At 38.4% G+C, this 14,599-nt stretch overlaps 1 protein-coding gene across 1 annotated transcript in view; it reads right to left on the bottom strand.

The window, feature by feature from the left end:
* Positions 1-9,426: 9,426 nt before the first annotated feature.
* The window catches only part of LOC124168960 (sodium-dependent transporter bedraggled), a 207,345-nt gene continuing 202,172 nt past the window's right edge, over positions 9,427-14,599 (bottom strand). Inside the window, exons 20-21 of the mRNA XM_046547381.1 lie at positions 14,056-14,365; positions 9,427-11,383 (exon numbers count right to left, since the gene is read on the bottom strand). Of these exons, the coding sequence (XP_046403337.1) occupies positions 10,922-11,383; positions 14,056-14,365 (772 nt within the window). The 3' untranslated portion in view covers positions 9,427-10,921. The remainder of the gene's footprint in view (positions 11,384-14,055; positions 14,366-14,599) is intronic.

Genomic DNA, 14,599 nt, shown 5'->3' with positions numbered 1-14,599 from the left:
CATACTAAAACGTTTTCACTGCCTCCAAAATTAAGTTCCAAACTTTTCCATAACCAAGAGGTTATCAGCAGTATTCAAAATCTTCTTCAGAGGTGTTCAGGGATATTTTGAAGTCCTCAAGACAATAACACGAAAAAAATTGAGAGACGATAAGATTTGGAATTTTGTTTTGAAATGAATGCTGAACGCAAAAAAGGGAGATAAAAAGATTCAACTGTGCCGAAAATATTGACATTCTTTTATCTCCCTGGAAAACATAACCGAGTTCTACTGAAGCAATACCTCAAAAGAGCTTTCTAAAATTACAGTGCACTTATTCTGTTCAAATGTAATTTGCCCTAAAGTAATTTGCGATATCCATGGCCTTTGGCTCCACCACCTCCGGTAATTGTACTCGAGCCGACGAGGTGGGTAGCCAACACCCTAGCCACCACACCAACCCGATTCCCTTGCGGAAGTAAAATGTGGATTTAAAGTGCTTACGATTTAAAGATATTCATTCGAGATACCACTACTTAACTATAGTAGTCTACAAAGTATTCTCCGGTAGACACACTTCTGCAAGCGAGTATACCACGCTTCATGAGCAAGGGGACTGCATATGGGCCTAATTCCTTACCATGGAAGAATTATTTCTGTTGCCACTTCGGTGGCTTTCAAAAACGTCCGCGGCGTGGTGATGAGTGCAATGTGATCCATTGTTTTTCCAATATTTTGCTGTGCAATGTTTGTAATTTCGAGGAATAGCACTGAAATTTTATGAATGTGATAGATCACATCGTCATGTATATAATTTTCGGTTAGAAACCTTAATTATACCTTATTTCCCGTGAAACTGAGAACACTTTTCCATCGGCGACGAGTGTGACGACTTTTGTAAATCCTTTTAAATGCGCATTGGGAGGCAACACATTTAGAGGCCTCTTTCGTAATATTCGTGGCTACGGTGATCATCATCTTTTTTCCAGATAAATCCGGGTTTTAGCTGTCTTTATCGCATGGAATCCTCTAATAGCTTGTATCAGTTTCCTGCGGTGCCTTTATTCCGTCTTATCGTTCTCCCATCCATGTCTTCTCAATATGTCATAACCGAAATATTGAAATTATAGATCTGAGAAAATACAAAGATAATATTTTCAAGTTCGAGAAATAGTCAAATGTCGACAAATATCTATTTCACACGCTCACAGATTTTCTAGACGATATCGTAGGTTTAAAAAAGTAACGTATCAGTGATACGGTATCATAAAAAAATATCGGTCGCACGGGAGCGATGCATCCCCTCAAAGCTTCAAGGCGTAAAACCATGAACTCATTTCTTTGTTTTCATTGATAATCATCCGCAACACGTGCAGTGCGGCTTTGTTATTGTTGACCAACTAATGCGCCGCACAGCATTCCAAAAAAAAGCACTTAAAGCAAACCGAACTACATTATTGCCTGTAGATAACGACAGAGAAGAGAGATTCCTCAAGTTTCAATTTCACTTAGAAAAGCGTCCACTTGTTAGCACGTTAATCAATACTATCAAATCAGGAAATAAACATATCTGACCGAGATATGCTAATGAATTTCATGTGGTACCCACCGTCGTAAAATTGTTTTGCTGAATGATTTTATCTTCTTACATCACACCGTCTGAAGAATATCGCATGTTACAATCTGTCTGCCAGCTGTATTTGCTCGCTGTGTAATCGGAGTTGTTTACCTGGAGATAAGCATAGAGTCAACTTACCGCTGGCGTGATTTAGAAGACATATCAGAGTTGCAAATACCCATTTGCCAACCTAACTACGACTTCAAATTCAAGTCACACATGCCTGGACAAAATACAGGCTGAGTGGTATTGGAAATACAAAACACCTATTCAGCTGTATTTGAAAAAATACCGCTCACTCAGTGTGAAATGCTATAATACAAAATACCTTTGACTTGGGTATTTGAAAAAGAAACTGCAAAACAGTGTTTTAAATACATTTTAAAATACGAAATACATTTGTATGGAAACTAAGAGATCTTTAAAAAAATATAACCTGCCTTGGCACATTATGATCATGAGCGGATTTAGGGGGGACACGGGGGCACGTGATCCCCCCCAGTTGATTAAAAAATAGACAAGATTTTTAATACGGTTATCATTAACTTTGTTTTATTTTGAAAATTACGGAGTCTCAACCGTCTAATTTAATAATAATAACTTTGACACCAAAAAAGAGAATATTTTCTACAGTAATTGTTGTATTTTTTGTTTTTAATCTCAAATAAGACCTGTCAGACCTTTGTGCCTCTCCCAGAAGAAAATCCTGAATCCGCCCCTGCGTTATGTATAGGTGAAAACATGAAGAAAACGATTCTAACGAAAACGAAGTAATCTTTGAAGCATAATGATACAGAAGTGTTATCAGAGTTACTTCAAAAGTATTATACAAATGTACTTTTTTATTTTAGAATGGGAAAATACCAAAAATCTGTGTTTGAAATACAAAATACAAGATGTTTTCAAAGATATATTCTGCTCTTTCTCAGCCCTGGCTAAATTTCTTGTTGAAAATAGCTCCACGGGTACGTTATTCGTCATTCGATTGATGTTAATTTAAAATAATGTACCTTATTATTACTATTTGAGGGATTATTTACTACCATATGATGACTTATTTACTAAATAATGAAATTCAATCGGAATAAATATTATTTTATCTGCAATTTAGCCCCCAAATTGGTATTTTCGAAACGATGCCCTACCTAGGCAAAAATGAGTTGTGTTGTGCGGATGGTCTACACTCTAATTTAGTTGTTTATTCATAGACTTTGTTTGAACCATAGAGTTTGCCAAATAAACTTCAAATTTCATTTTTGTAAACTTTAAACATGTATCCACTCTTTAATATTATTCATTATCCCATATTTGCATAAAATTAGCCTTCACAACCGTTTAATTCTGAAATCAGCCTGATTTTACGCAAAATTTTAAACTTTAGAGCTCGGACGGCAGTGGTTAATATTATCCGATTTGAAAAAAAAAAATTGTGTGCGAGATCCTTATATCATTTCGCAACTTTCCCGCACAGGGAAAATTTGATCAGGAAGAAAAACCTTTTTTCAGCCCACCCTAATATTCATGTCATGCATTTGAAACACCAAATACAAATTGCAAGTGTATTTCAAAAACGTATTTAAAAAAACTTGCATTTTAAACACTGCCCAGCCATGACGTCACATTACGGTACAGTTTTGAGGGGTGCCTGTTAAATTATAGCCGCAGTCTCTGTTGATATTATTGATGTTTTTTTCGAATCTGAATGGATTCTTTTACTAAGCGGTCCCAGTATCCATGAGATCGCCACAGAAGCTTCGCTTCTTCCCAGTGAATCATATGATTCTCGAGGATGGTGTGCTCGACCACAGCCGATTTTTTCCATTTGTCCTAAACGTAAGTGTCTACGATGTTCTTTCAACCTGGTCTCAATAGTGCGGCCCGTCTCTCCAAAGTAGGTTTTTCCCGTATATATTTACATGGTATTGCGTACACTCCAGCAGTTTTTAGCCCGGTTGGGTCCTTTGCCTTCACAAGTTGATCTCGTAATTTTGGTGGAGGCAACCATTAGCGAAAAAACTGTTGGATTTTAACAGTTACTGTTGGACCTTCTACAGTTACTGTGGGATTTCAACAATTACTGTTGGGATTTATCAGTTACTGTTGGATTTTCTACAGTCACTGCTGAATTTTCGACAGTTACTGTTGGACTTCAACAGTTACTGTTGGGATTTATCAGTTACTGTTGAATTTTCTACAGTTACTGTTGGATTTTACAGTTGTCCCAATTAACTGTTGAAATTTTCAACAGTTTTTTCGTGAAGTGAATGGTGTGGATCTCAAACCTCTTCAGGATTCTAGAGATTTTCCCTGATACGGTGGAAATACATAGGAGATAGGCCTTGGTCACCGAAGTAGACTCTTCCTTTTGTTGTTAGGGTTAGGTTGTTTGGTTGTTAGGGGTAAAGGCCCTTTTTAGGGCCATGTCTACATGACGTCTACTGAAGCCGTTCTGAGTAAAGGCTTTCTTCAGGTGTCGTACTTCTTTGCGGAGGTTATCCTCCACCAAAATTACGAGATCAACTTGTGAAGGCAAAGTATTTTGTATTGGATTCCTGAATCCCTGATGCCGATACGCGAGTTGTCCGTCGAAACGTTGGAAGGAGAAATGGAGGACCGGACTCGGTGCGAAACCCGAAAAAACTTCACTGCATTTGTTCGCCGGGAAAAAAAATCAAAAATTATACCATGCCGATGGTGTCCTTAAAATAGTCAAATTGTGCCTAAAAATAGTCCGCCTCTGTAAATGGCAGAGTACCTATACTATCCTTATACAAATGCACATACTTTTAACCGGGAAATTGAATAATGTCCTTGAGTTAGAGGTGTCCGTGAGCAGAGGTTTCACTGTATAACTATATCGAAAATGGAATGTCAGAAGATAGATGCTCCAGGGCTAGTGGTCTCCTCAGAATATGTATAGCAGGTAGTCGTCACCAGGGGTGTAGCAAGGAATTAAGGCCAACCATCTGAATCGCCGATTAAGCGAATCAATTAGAGATTTTTTTTAAACCGAAGACTAATAAGATTTGCAAGATAACGTCAGCTAGAGAAACGTTTGCGGACCTTGTAATAGCGTAGAGGTGGATGAGGTGCCAACCTGAGTTTGACCATATTCAGCTTCTCACGGTGAAGCCGATGTGCAGCCTGGCTGCACGAAAATGGCACAAACAGCTTAATTTGACCGAGATGTTCAGCAAGTAATGACTTTTATTTTTGAGCAACTTATATAAAACACTTGTACGTATGCAGTGGCGAACCCAGTATAGGGACAAGAAAAGCAAACAGGAGCATTTTAAAAATACGTCACTAAGGGAGAAACCCCCCTGCCTGCCGCTTGCTTGTGACCTAGGGTTTCAGATGACTGACTCACGCTGAAAACCAAGGCCTCTCAGTTCCCCTTGGACTTGCGGCAGGTGAAGGGGAGAGGGGGGAAGATTAGAAGTTTGTATAAGAGATGCATCCCCATTTTCGCCGGCAATTTCTGAGAAAAAAGGTGCGCCTCTTACATGCGCTTGAATGGTATATGCGATATAATCTGTAAAAATATTCTCTTTCCATTTATGATTAATTAAAAATGCATACAGCTCCAAAAATGAAAAATTTTCTTAAAAATACAACTATCCGAATATGGTCCCTATAGAGTCAGATCAGTGGTGTAGTCAGGAATTTTGTTCAGGGGGTGTCCAAAACCAGGGGGAACATTTTTGAAAAACAGGGAACTAAGTTGAGGGTTTTAAACTAATTTTAACACTTATCATCATCGAAAAAACTTCATTTTTCAAATAAATCTTTTGTATATTCATCATTTTTCAATATTTGGTTTTCTTTTTGATGCAAAGTAAGTGTGCTTTTATATTTCAGGGGGAGGGGGTGGGCTCCAGACCTCGCTATGCCGGCACTGATACAGATAGTTGGAGTTCTACTGTACCAAGAAATATTCTTCGGAGTGCTTATGTGGAATGCGGTTTGCCTGCATTGGTGATTTTTTGTCAAACCGCATGCATCTGATGGTCATAGATTTATGTTATTACACTTTGTTTAAGATACCTGTCTCAAACCAGCCGAATTTGAGATACGAGTTGTTAGAACCTCGCCATCGATATGTGGTATGTGGTTCATGGCAATGGATCAACTGATAAAAATTTCCTGGCATGAATGATAAAATGAAAGAGATTATCTATAATGGAATGCAAGATTGGACGGATAGTAAATGAAGGGGATGCTAGCTAAAATGGGATAACATTTAATGCAAGAGCAAACAATTCACCATGAAATGAACCATCTAAAGTACACGACACAAATCACACATTTCATTTTCCTTACGACCACCAAGTGGCAGAAGAGCATATTTTCTGGGACATTTCTCTCTCTGAAGGGGGAGGTATTGTAGCCGAGTATGCCTTATGGCAGAGGCGTAGCCAGGAATTTCGTTTGGGTGGAGGTCAAAAATCTTGGGGGGAAATTTTTGATAAACAGGGTACTAAGTAATGGGTTTTAAACTAATTTTAACACTTTTCATAGTCGAAAAAACTTCATTTTTTTAAAAGAAATATTTTGTAAACTCATGATTTTCCAATATTTTGTGTTCTTTTTTGAAGGAAAATGGTTGTGTTTTGATATTTTGGTGGGGTCCGGAACTCCTGGACCCCCCCTTGGCTACGCCACTACCTTATGGGTGGTTCTCCTGTGCTGTCAGAGTAAGTTGGTACTCCTGAACCATTAGCATTTCTTGTTAATCCAAGAAGTCATTCTCATGAGATAATGTATTGGTCAGGGCCGGCCCTAGCAGGTGCGGGGCTAGGGGCGAACCTTCAGTGCGGGGCCCTTCACTTAAAATATTAAACTCTATACCCCATCTACAAACTCGAGCATTTTGAATCCCTACCACTCTCTGGCTAAGTATGTGTTCCCCTCCCAAATTCAGACTTCGTAATTACGCCGTTATGATACCATCACGCAGTTGAGTTCAAAATAGTATAATACAAATAAAATTTATAATTATATTTATTCATAAAATTATAACGTAAAATAAACATAAAAAGCGCGCTTTTTCAATAGGTACGTATTTTTATAAGTTAGATTATGAAAGTTAATTAGTTGTAAGCCTATAGCAATTACTGTAAAATGAAAAAAAGATAGTTTCTCATCTTCCTCTTCCGCCCCACTCTTTTCTCTTCAAACTTTGGTTCGATCTGCAAATTTTCCGCTATTTCTTTTGCGGTTATCTGCGCACTAATGTAACCTTCATTTCGGTACCTCTCAATGTATTTGACTAAGCCATTGAGGGAGTTGGTTGCTATTTTCAAATCCGTGTTTTCTGCTTGAAGTGTCTTACTTGCTGCATTAATAGAAAAAAGGATGTCATACCATATTACAAGTCCTACAACAAACTCATAGCTTTCTAATTCGTTCACTGCAAGAGAGTGTGCTTCACTTTTGGTTTTCGGATCATCAGTGCTGTTGCTGACTTCAAGAAGGGCATCTCTAACTTCATTTGCTTGATATCTTATTGCCTTTACACTCTCCACTCTACTCTCCCATCGTGTGTCTGAGTGTTTTTCCAAAGTTATCGCGGGGCCCCCCAAAGTGCGGGGCCCGGGGCGGTCACCCCGGTCGCCCCGCCCTAAGCCCGGCCCTGATATTGGGCATAGAGTAGCTGCACACTTAATTTGGAGGAATTCTAAGGTAGGTATTGCTAATTAACCCTTTTACTGCCTGCCCATTTCAGGTGGGATGTGCAAAGACTGCCAAGGCTTTTTTCCGGAATTTGCAACATTTCAGATTTTAAAATTTTTCAGCTACTTAATTTTATTTAATACATCTAAATTTTTTCCCAATACTAAAGATATATATATGTATATCTTATAGCCATAAATAGATTATGAGGGTTTACTTAAATTACAGGCGTTGAAAAGGATCATGTAAAAATCATGAAAAAGAAGTCAAATAAGTCGAAGCCTTTCGGTTGCGTTACGTTGGACCCTCGCAGTTTTTGCTTAACCAGCAAGGGCCAATACATCGGCCTGGTGGCAGTAAAAGCGTTGAAACTTGATGGCAATTTTTCACAAATATTTCAACTTTGTACATCACCTCAACTGTGATGACAAAACAAAATGTACCAATGAAAACTGGTCATGTAAAGAAAATAAAAGTATTTGTGGAATACTGCCGTTGAATTTTAGTTTGCTAAATAACTTTCACTCACTCACACAGTGAAATAACCGGAAGGTTGATTTGGATGGGTGAGCGTAGAGCTCACCTGAGACTAACAATAAGCCAAAGGCATGTGAATTTCACACATTCGGGGTAGGGGGGACAGGTCCTTAACCTAGGCCACATCACAGTTTGAGGATTCACAATAATTAAGTGTTACAAGTATCCATTAGTACTGCACCATTACCTATTTATGTTAATTAGGGATGTGCGAGTAGTACTTTTTGACCTCGACTCGAATCGAGTATGGTAATTCTTGAACTAGGCAATACAGCAAAGCATGCTCCAACATATTCTCATTTTTTTCAATCCCCTTGCAAATTTCCTATTTTGAATGCTTAGCTTGATGTAAAAAGGGAAAGATAACAAGGAACGATGATGGTAATTGAGTCACAAGCAAGAGATGAATGAAAATTAATATGTCTTAAGCAGTTCTACAAGCAAAATTGAAATGAATTAATCTCTAGTAATATGTCGTCAACAGTGGCACAGCAAGGGGGGGTTTTGGGGGATTGCGCTGTGAGTGAGAACACATTTAGAGGCCGACTTGACGATCTTGAGGATATAGATTGCTTGCGGAGTAGATGTTACGGTATTTGGAGGAGGTTATCGACAGCTTAGGTTATTTGCGCCATGAGGGAAGGGTAGGTAAAATAGGGTGGAGAGAAACCCGGCGTCTGCATTAGCCTGCTCTGTATGAAAGGTTCCAAAGGGACCAGTGGAGCAGCGAGGGGGGGATAAACACCCCCCCAAGAGCTCAGAGAAATTTTTAAGTTTAACCCATTTCACTTAATTGGATCAGTATTACTTATAGCATAGTGTTAGGATTAATCCAATATCCCTCAGAAGGCCGTAAAACTCAACATTTTGAACCATTTATCTTAAATTTTTTTCTGGCGGAGGGCCCCCGCACCTACCGCTTACCCAGGTGGGTATGCCATACTCCCTGCCTCCCCAGTATTAGTTGCCCCTGAAACTCCCCCTAACCTTAATTCTTAGCTGTGCCCCTGGTCGTCAATGTATGTATCCAATGTATGTATAGAAGATATCTCAGAAGAACCCTCAATAAAGATATTTGTACTATTGTAATTAAGATTGTATACGTAAATGTAATATTTGAGCCTTTCAAATTTTCATGCAGAAAAACCAATTGTTCTATATGCCCAGGCAGCAGGTTTTGACGTCTCCATGTTATAGCATTATTGCCTGCAGAAAAATGTCTCCGGCAGCAGACTTGTGTTGCTGGACAAGTACTTTCTTTTCAAAGTTGCGAGGTGTGGGAACATTGGGAAGTTTTATTAAAAGTTATATCAACGATTTATACTGTTCTAGAATATTCATGGAATTTTAGTGGACGAAGTGAACGAAATGTAGAACTTAGCTTAGCTACAAGAGTTTCACGATAGCGCAGATATTCTGTCGGCAGATTTATGAACTTAGTGGCTTCGATAGCTCTGTAAACGAAACTACTCGACTCAACTTGAATTCATACTACTACTCGAATCACGAGAGTCGAATACCAACTACTCGACTCGAATTTTCGAGAACTAGCACATCTGTAATGTTAATTGCTCGAAGAGCTGAGATCAACAACAAACAACACTAAGAGTAAACAATTATCAGTTGTAATAACTTTATTACAAAGCTAAAGCTATACTGTATGTTTATAAAAGTCAAATAGTTACATCACTGGTGTAAAACACTCTCAATTAGAGTATTTCTTATCAGTCTCATAAATAAAGTGTACGAACAACTTTTGCCAATATGTACAAAAAAATTACAGAAATTATATACAATCAGCTTTATCAATACAAGGAAACAAAACATCTCAATAAAGCTTTGGCATGGCTTGTGCAAGTATATAAGGTCAAAGTCTATTACTTTTTGGCAACAAATAATGAATTATGTATGGTATTGCTAATTGTTGTGATCAATTGACATGAGCTCCACTGACCAAACCAATTCCTTGAGCTTAGTAGGATAAGTGTATAATAAGTGTGAATGTTTTACATTCACAAAAAACAGTGTTGTTGGGTTAGATATAAAAATTTTTGGTCAGTAGTGATGTGAAATGGCACGAATACACACATCAGTCAATGATTATGAAAAGCAATGAATAAAAAAAACATAAAAAGTTCTTGCAAGCATAATTCTTGCAATTATCTCATGCTTTTCTTTTACTCAGGCGAATAACAGTGTGTTATTGATTAATCATTAGTAATTGTTCACCATACCTTCTGGCTTTAAAGACATTCTTTTTTCCACAAATAAAATGTCAACCTGTATCCTATTTGACCAAAGTGAAAATTAGCAATTTACCTAAAATATTGGCAAAGACTTCTTGGCAAATGAGAGACCATTAACTAAATATTGAAAACTTCAAGAAACTTTCCCAGCTTTTCGCTCAAAATGACACTATGGAATTTTTATTTATCAACAATCATTGGCTCGACATGGTAAACCATGACAATCGCATTTCTCCTACAGATAATCAGAAGACCAACATGTAGTTCAGCTCTCAAAAATAGAAGTAAAAAAATTGGCCCCATTCATTGACTTGGAAACAAGACTAGACTGTATAATGTTGCATTATTGCATCCTGTCTCACCCTACAAATTATGTCAACTTATTTTCACTGGCTTTTCATAATTCTTCACAACAGTCTCTAGACATATTATGTCACCACGCTAAATTCCATATTTAAGGCCATTAGGTAAAACATGGTTTCATCTTAAACAACACTTGAGGAAGGGTTTTCGTCAGCCCCTTCAAAATGGGTCATCAGTTACCCTGAGTGCGCTAAAATTTACACATATCCAATGGTAGTCAATTGAAAGCCAGAAAATATGGTATCTATTATAGGATGGTTTGGAGGTTGATATGGAAATTTTAACATCTTGCATCAACACATACGGTGAACTTGGTTCACCAAAGTTGCGGTAGTAAGTAGGTTTGTTTTAGAGACTATCTGTTTGGATGATCATATCATATGAAACCTCATTAACATTACGTACACAACTCATGCATGCATCAATCAATAGCATTCACACAATATCACAAGCTAAGGAGACAACTTTTTGAAAGCTGTAGAGTCAACATGTTAATTCAAACCTACATTGCTGATGTACACTGGGCTTCAAGACCTAAGTTTACCTCTCCGTCATTACCGCGTCCACCTGCACCAGAATTTGAGCATTCTTCGTGAATTGGCACCTCTCCATCCACTAGACACTCCACGCTTTCCGATGGCCTGATGCTGTTCACAGAGTTTGGTCCTGACAAGCTGGAAGGATTACGGAAACTCGATCTCCATGGACTTTGATGTGATGCAGAAGTGGAGGTTGAAGGACATGGAGGAGCTGCGGTTTCCGACAATGTTTTTGATTGACTGTGATTCGGCCTACGCCCACTGCTTCTCAGAAGAGTTGCCACTCGCTCAGCAGTTATGGTAGATACGCGGGTTTGGCCTCCCACAACGACTGCCCCATTCACTTTCCTCACTGCTGAAGCTCTTTGGAGTTCCGTGAAATCTTCACTAGTGGCATTAGGTTGGTCTGCACTCCTGCAGTTGCCCTGTAAGTTTGAGTGATGTTATAATATATACAATAATATAATTTTATTCCAGTCATATTCAATACATTACATGGAGAAAAAAAACCCTGTAATAATTGTGGAATATATGGGTGCCCCTTTGTGGAAAGGTTTTGGGGCTACCATCATACACTATTTAGAACATGACTGGTGCTAACACACATTTAAAAAAAACATTTATTTCACTTAATTGAGTGATTTGTTTCCTTGACAATTGCATTTGATTGTGAATTTACAGTAATTTACACATGGATAACTTTTCTTAACACACACACTTTCAAAACACACTTTCTCTCATAACGCATAAGAATTACATACAATATACCTTTATTTGAAAACGTTTATAACACCTTTCTTAGCAGAAACTCTACTTCCTCATATTGCATAAGCCATTTTTTAACTGCGGGTATAAAACTCCATCTCTTCTCCTTCTTTGCCACATTTTTTGGCAATATACTACGTATATAATTTTGGCCCCAAGTATTGATATGACTGTCTATATATTTCAGTCGTCGGCCTAGGCATGTAAAAAACAATGCTTGACGGGTAATATATTTTCTTTATCAAATTTCATGCAACACTTTTTAAAAGGCAGGTTATCAACTTGAAATTTTCATGGTATGATGAGATGACCTTTGCCGACAATTCTCCCATCGCAATCACACAAAATTAGGTACATCTGAGATAAATAATAATAATAATTTTCAAATGTGAGTGATAGGGTGGACAATTATCAACTCAACAAATCCTGAAAATTTGACAATGATCGATTTGCAAATGAACTTCATTTTTGGACGTTTTCCATATATTTTTGCCTCACTTCCACAGAAGTTTCCCCTCACAGTGTAATACATAACCAATTACCAGGGTGTCCTAGCCGTTACACTATGAGGAAGCCTCCAGCACTCAAGTGAAAACGTAAGTGGAAATGGTACAAAAATATGTGGTAAACACCAAAAAATGAAATTTATTTATAATGAATGGTCCGCAAAAGCTTCAATCAATTAGGGGATTGTAAAATTGTCTCCTGAGGAGATGAATCGCTGGAAAGCACTACAGAGGGAAAAATTTTGGAGGACAGTCTCATTAGGACACTTGCTTCATATTAATTCAAATGGAAAACTTGATATATTATGGGGGATGCTCATTAGCCCTCTTGGAAAAATCATAAACATGCCTACGATAATAACTGCTTCTTCTCTGCCATCTGTTTACATTAGAGTTTTTAAAAAAATGACTACAGACCAAACATATTGATAAAGTCGCCACTTGCTCAACTTTGTGGAATGTCATAATATTATCTTATCTTGTGATGAGTCATTGTTGGTTGGGATTAAGTTGGTTAGGATATCAATTGACCAACAGCATCATTCTCAAGAGTACAACTCCAACCAATTAACACGTTGCGTAAGGATGACGAGAATTCTCTTCATTTTTTTCGCGAACGTTCCGGATGGATGACGAAGATTCTCGTCATTTAGGCGCATCAACCTAAACAATTTTAAAGCGTACAATACATATTTGTTAGTACGTTTTCACTTGTTGTTAGTTATTCATAATGAATTGATGCATCATAACGTTTGATTGGGTAAAGTTATATTCTAAACATTAGCTTTTTAACCATGTTTTTAACCAAAGGCATTACGCCCTAATAGGCACATATTTCCAAATCAGCATTCCTAGGAATTTAAATACCCCGGTACGCAACGTGTTAACCCTTTCGCGCCGGACCTTCGTTGAGGGAAATTCTTCCTCAATACGAGTCTCTTGAAAGTTTTCTTTACTCCACTGTACGAAGCTTTTTCGCATCGACTGAAGGTAGGTTCCCTCCCTAACCATTTTTACACCCAACTCAGTGGGGCGCCGATCCCTTTCCTCGGCCTCTGTCCCAGGCCCTTGAGGGATTAAAAGCCCCTTCCTAAGACGAGTCCGCGGTCGACTGGCTAAAATATTAATGCAAAACATATGCAAATATTTGTTGTTCGCATCGATGTTTTACATTCGAAATTAATTTTGTGTTTTTTTACTGAGCGTGCAGAAATTTTAAACGAAGTTCTAACGTTGATATAGATGGATTTAGTATATTTACCAGTTGGTCTATAACTCCGTTGATATTAACGTTAGAATTTTGTTTGAAATTTCCATGTGGTCAGCAAAAAAAGATGAATCCATTTATAGCAATAGATATCAAAAGTAAGCAACAAATATAGTTTTGGAAAACACACTGCAAATAACAGTAGTTGACCGCATGGAGAGGATAAGAAAGGGTCGACCTGAGCGGCCGAAGATGGGACTGGGCTCGCACTAAGGCGTATCACGAGGAGCGACCGCGTCCGTGGGTCTATTGTGTCTGCCACGGTCACTTTTTTCGACCTGTGCCGCACAGGCATGGCATTCGTTGCTTAGGTTAGGAAAATTAACGCCGCACAGGTGTGGCATTCATTGTTTATGGAAAAAAATCCTCGCCACACAGGTGTGGCATTCGGCGCGAAAGGGTTAAGGTAAATAAGCGTTGAGTAGGAAATTACTAAGTTGTCAACGCATAGACATCATTGTTGATAAATATTTGAAGTAGCTCAACCTTCATTGAATGATCAATGATGGATGCTATACGAAGGAATTTCCTTGATTAAAAATAAGGACATTCGATTTACCTGCGACAAGCCTTGTTGCAGTGACTGCCTGATTTCGATAAGGACGGAAGCGTAATCAGGCGGTGGCAGTGGTGATGCTGAATTGTCAGTCTCTGGTTCATTGCTTGCGCAAGACGTGATTGGTGGGAGGGAGAGACGATTGTGACTACGACCTCCCCTAGTAACGCTCCCATTGTTACCCTCAGTGCTTTCCTCTTGCCTTGATACGACTACTTCGGCAGTGCTCATTTGGCTGCTTCCTGCTTCCCCCAGTACAGTTGTCAGCCTTCGCATACTCCTACGAAAACTCTGCCTCAACATCTTGGCAATCCTGGAATAAATACGCATAGCCTTTAATATTTTGTCACATAAACTGCGCATGTGTAATTAGTTTACCTTCAATCAAATTTATTTTATTTATTTATATACTTTATTTCATTCTCAAACCACCGAATACAATACAGCAAATGTTGGCCATTTTACATTGGGGTATTCAACAAATTTAACAAGCAAACATCCATGAACAACCATGCCCTGGACAGAGGAAACCTGCCCAGGCGGGACT

This window comes from Ischnura elegans, chromosome 12 (genome assembly GCF_921293095.1).
Source record: "Ischnura elegans chromosome 12, ioIscEleg1.1, whole genome shotgun sequence".
Taxonomy (NCBI): Eukaryota; Metazoa; Arthropoda; class Insecta; order Odonata; family Coenagrionidae; genus Ischnura; species Ischnura elegans.
This window is presented reverse-complemented; position numbering and strand designations above follow the sequence as displayed.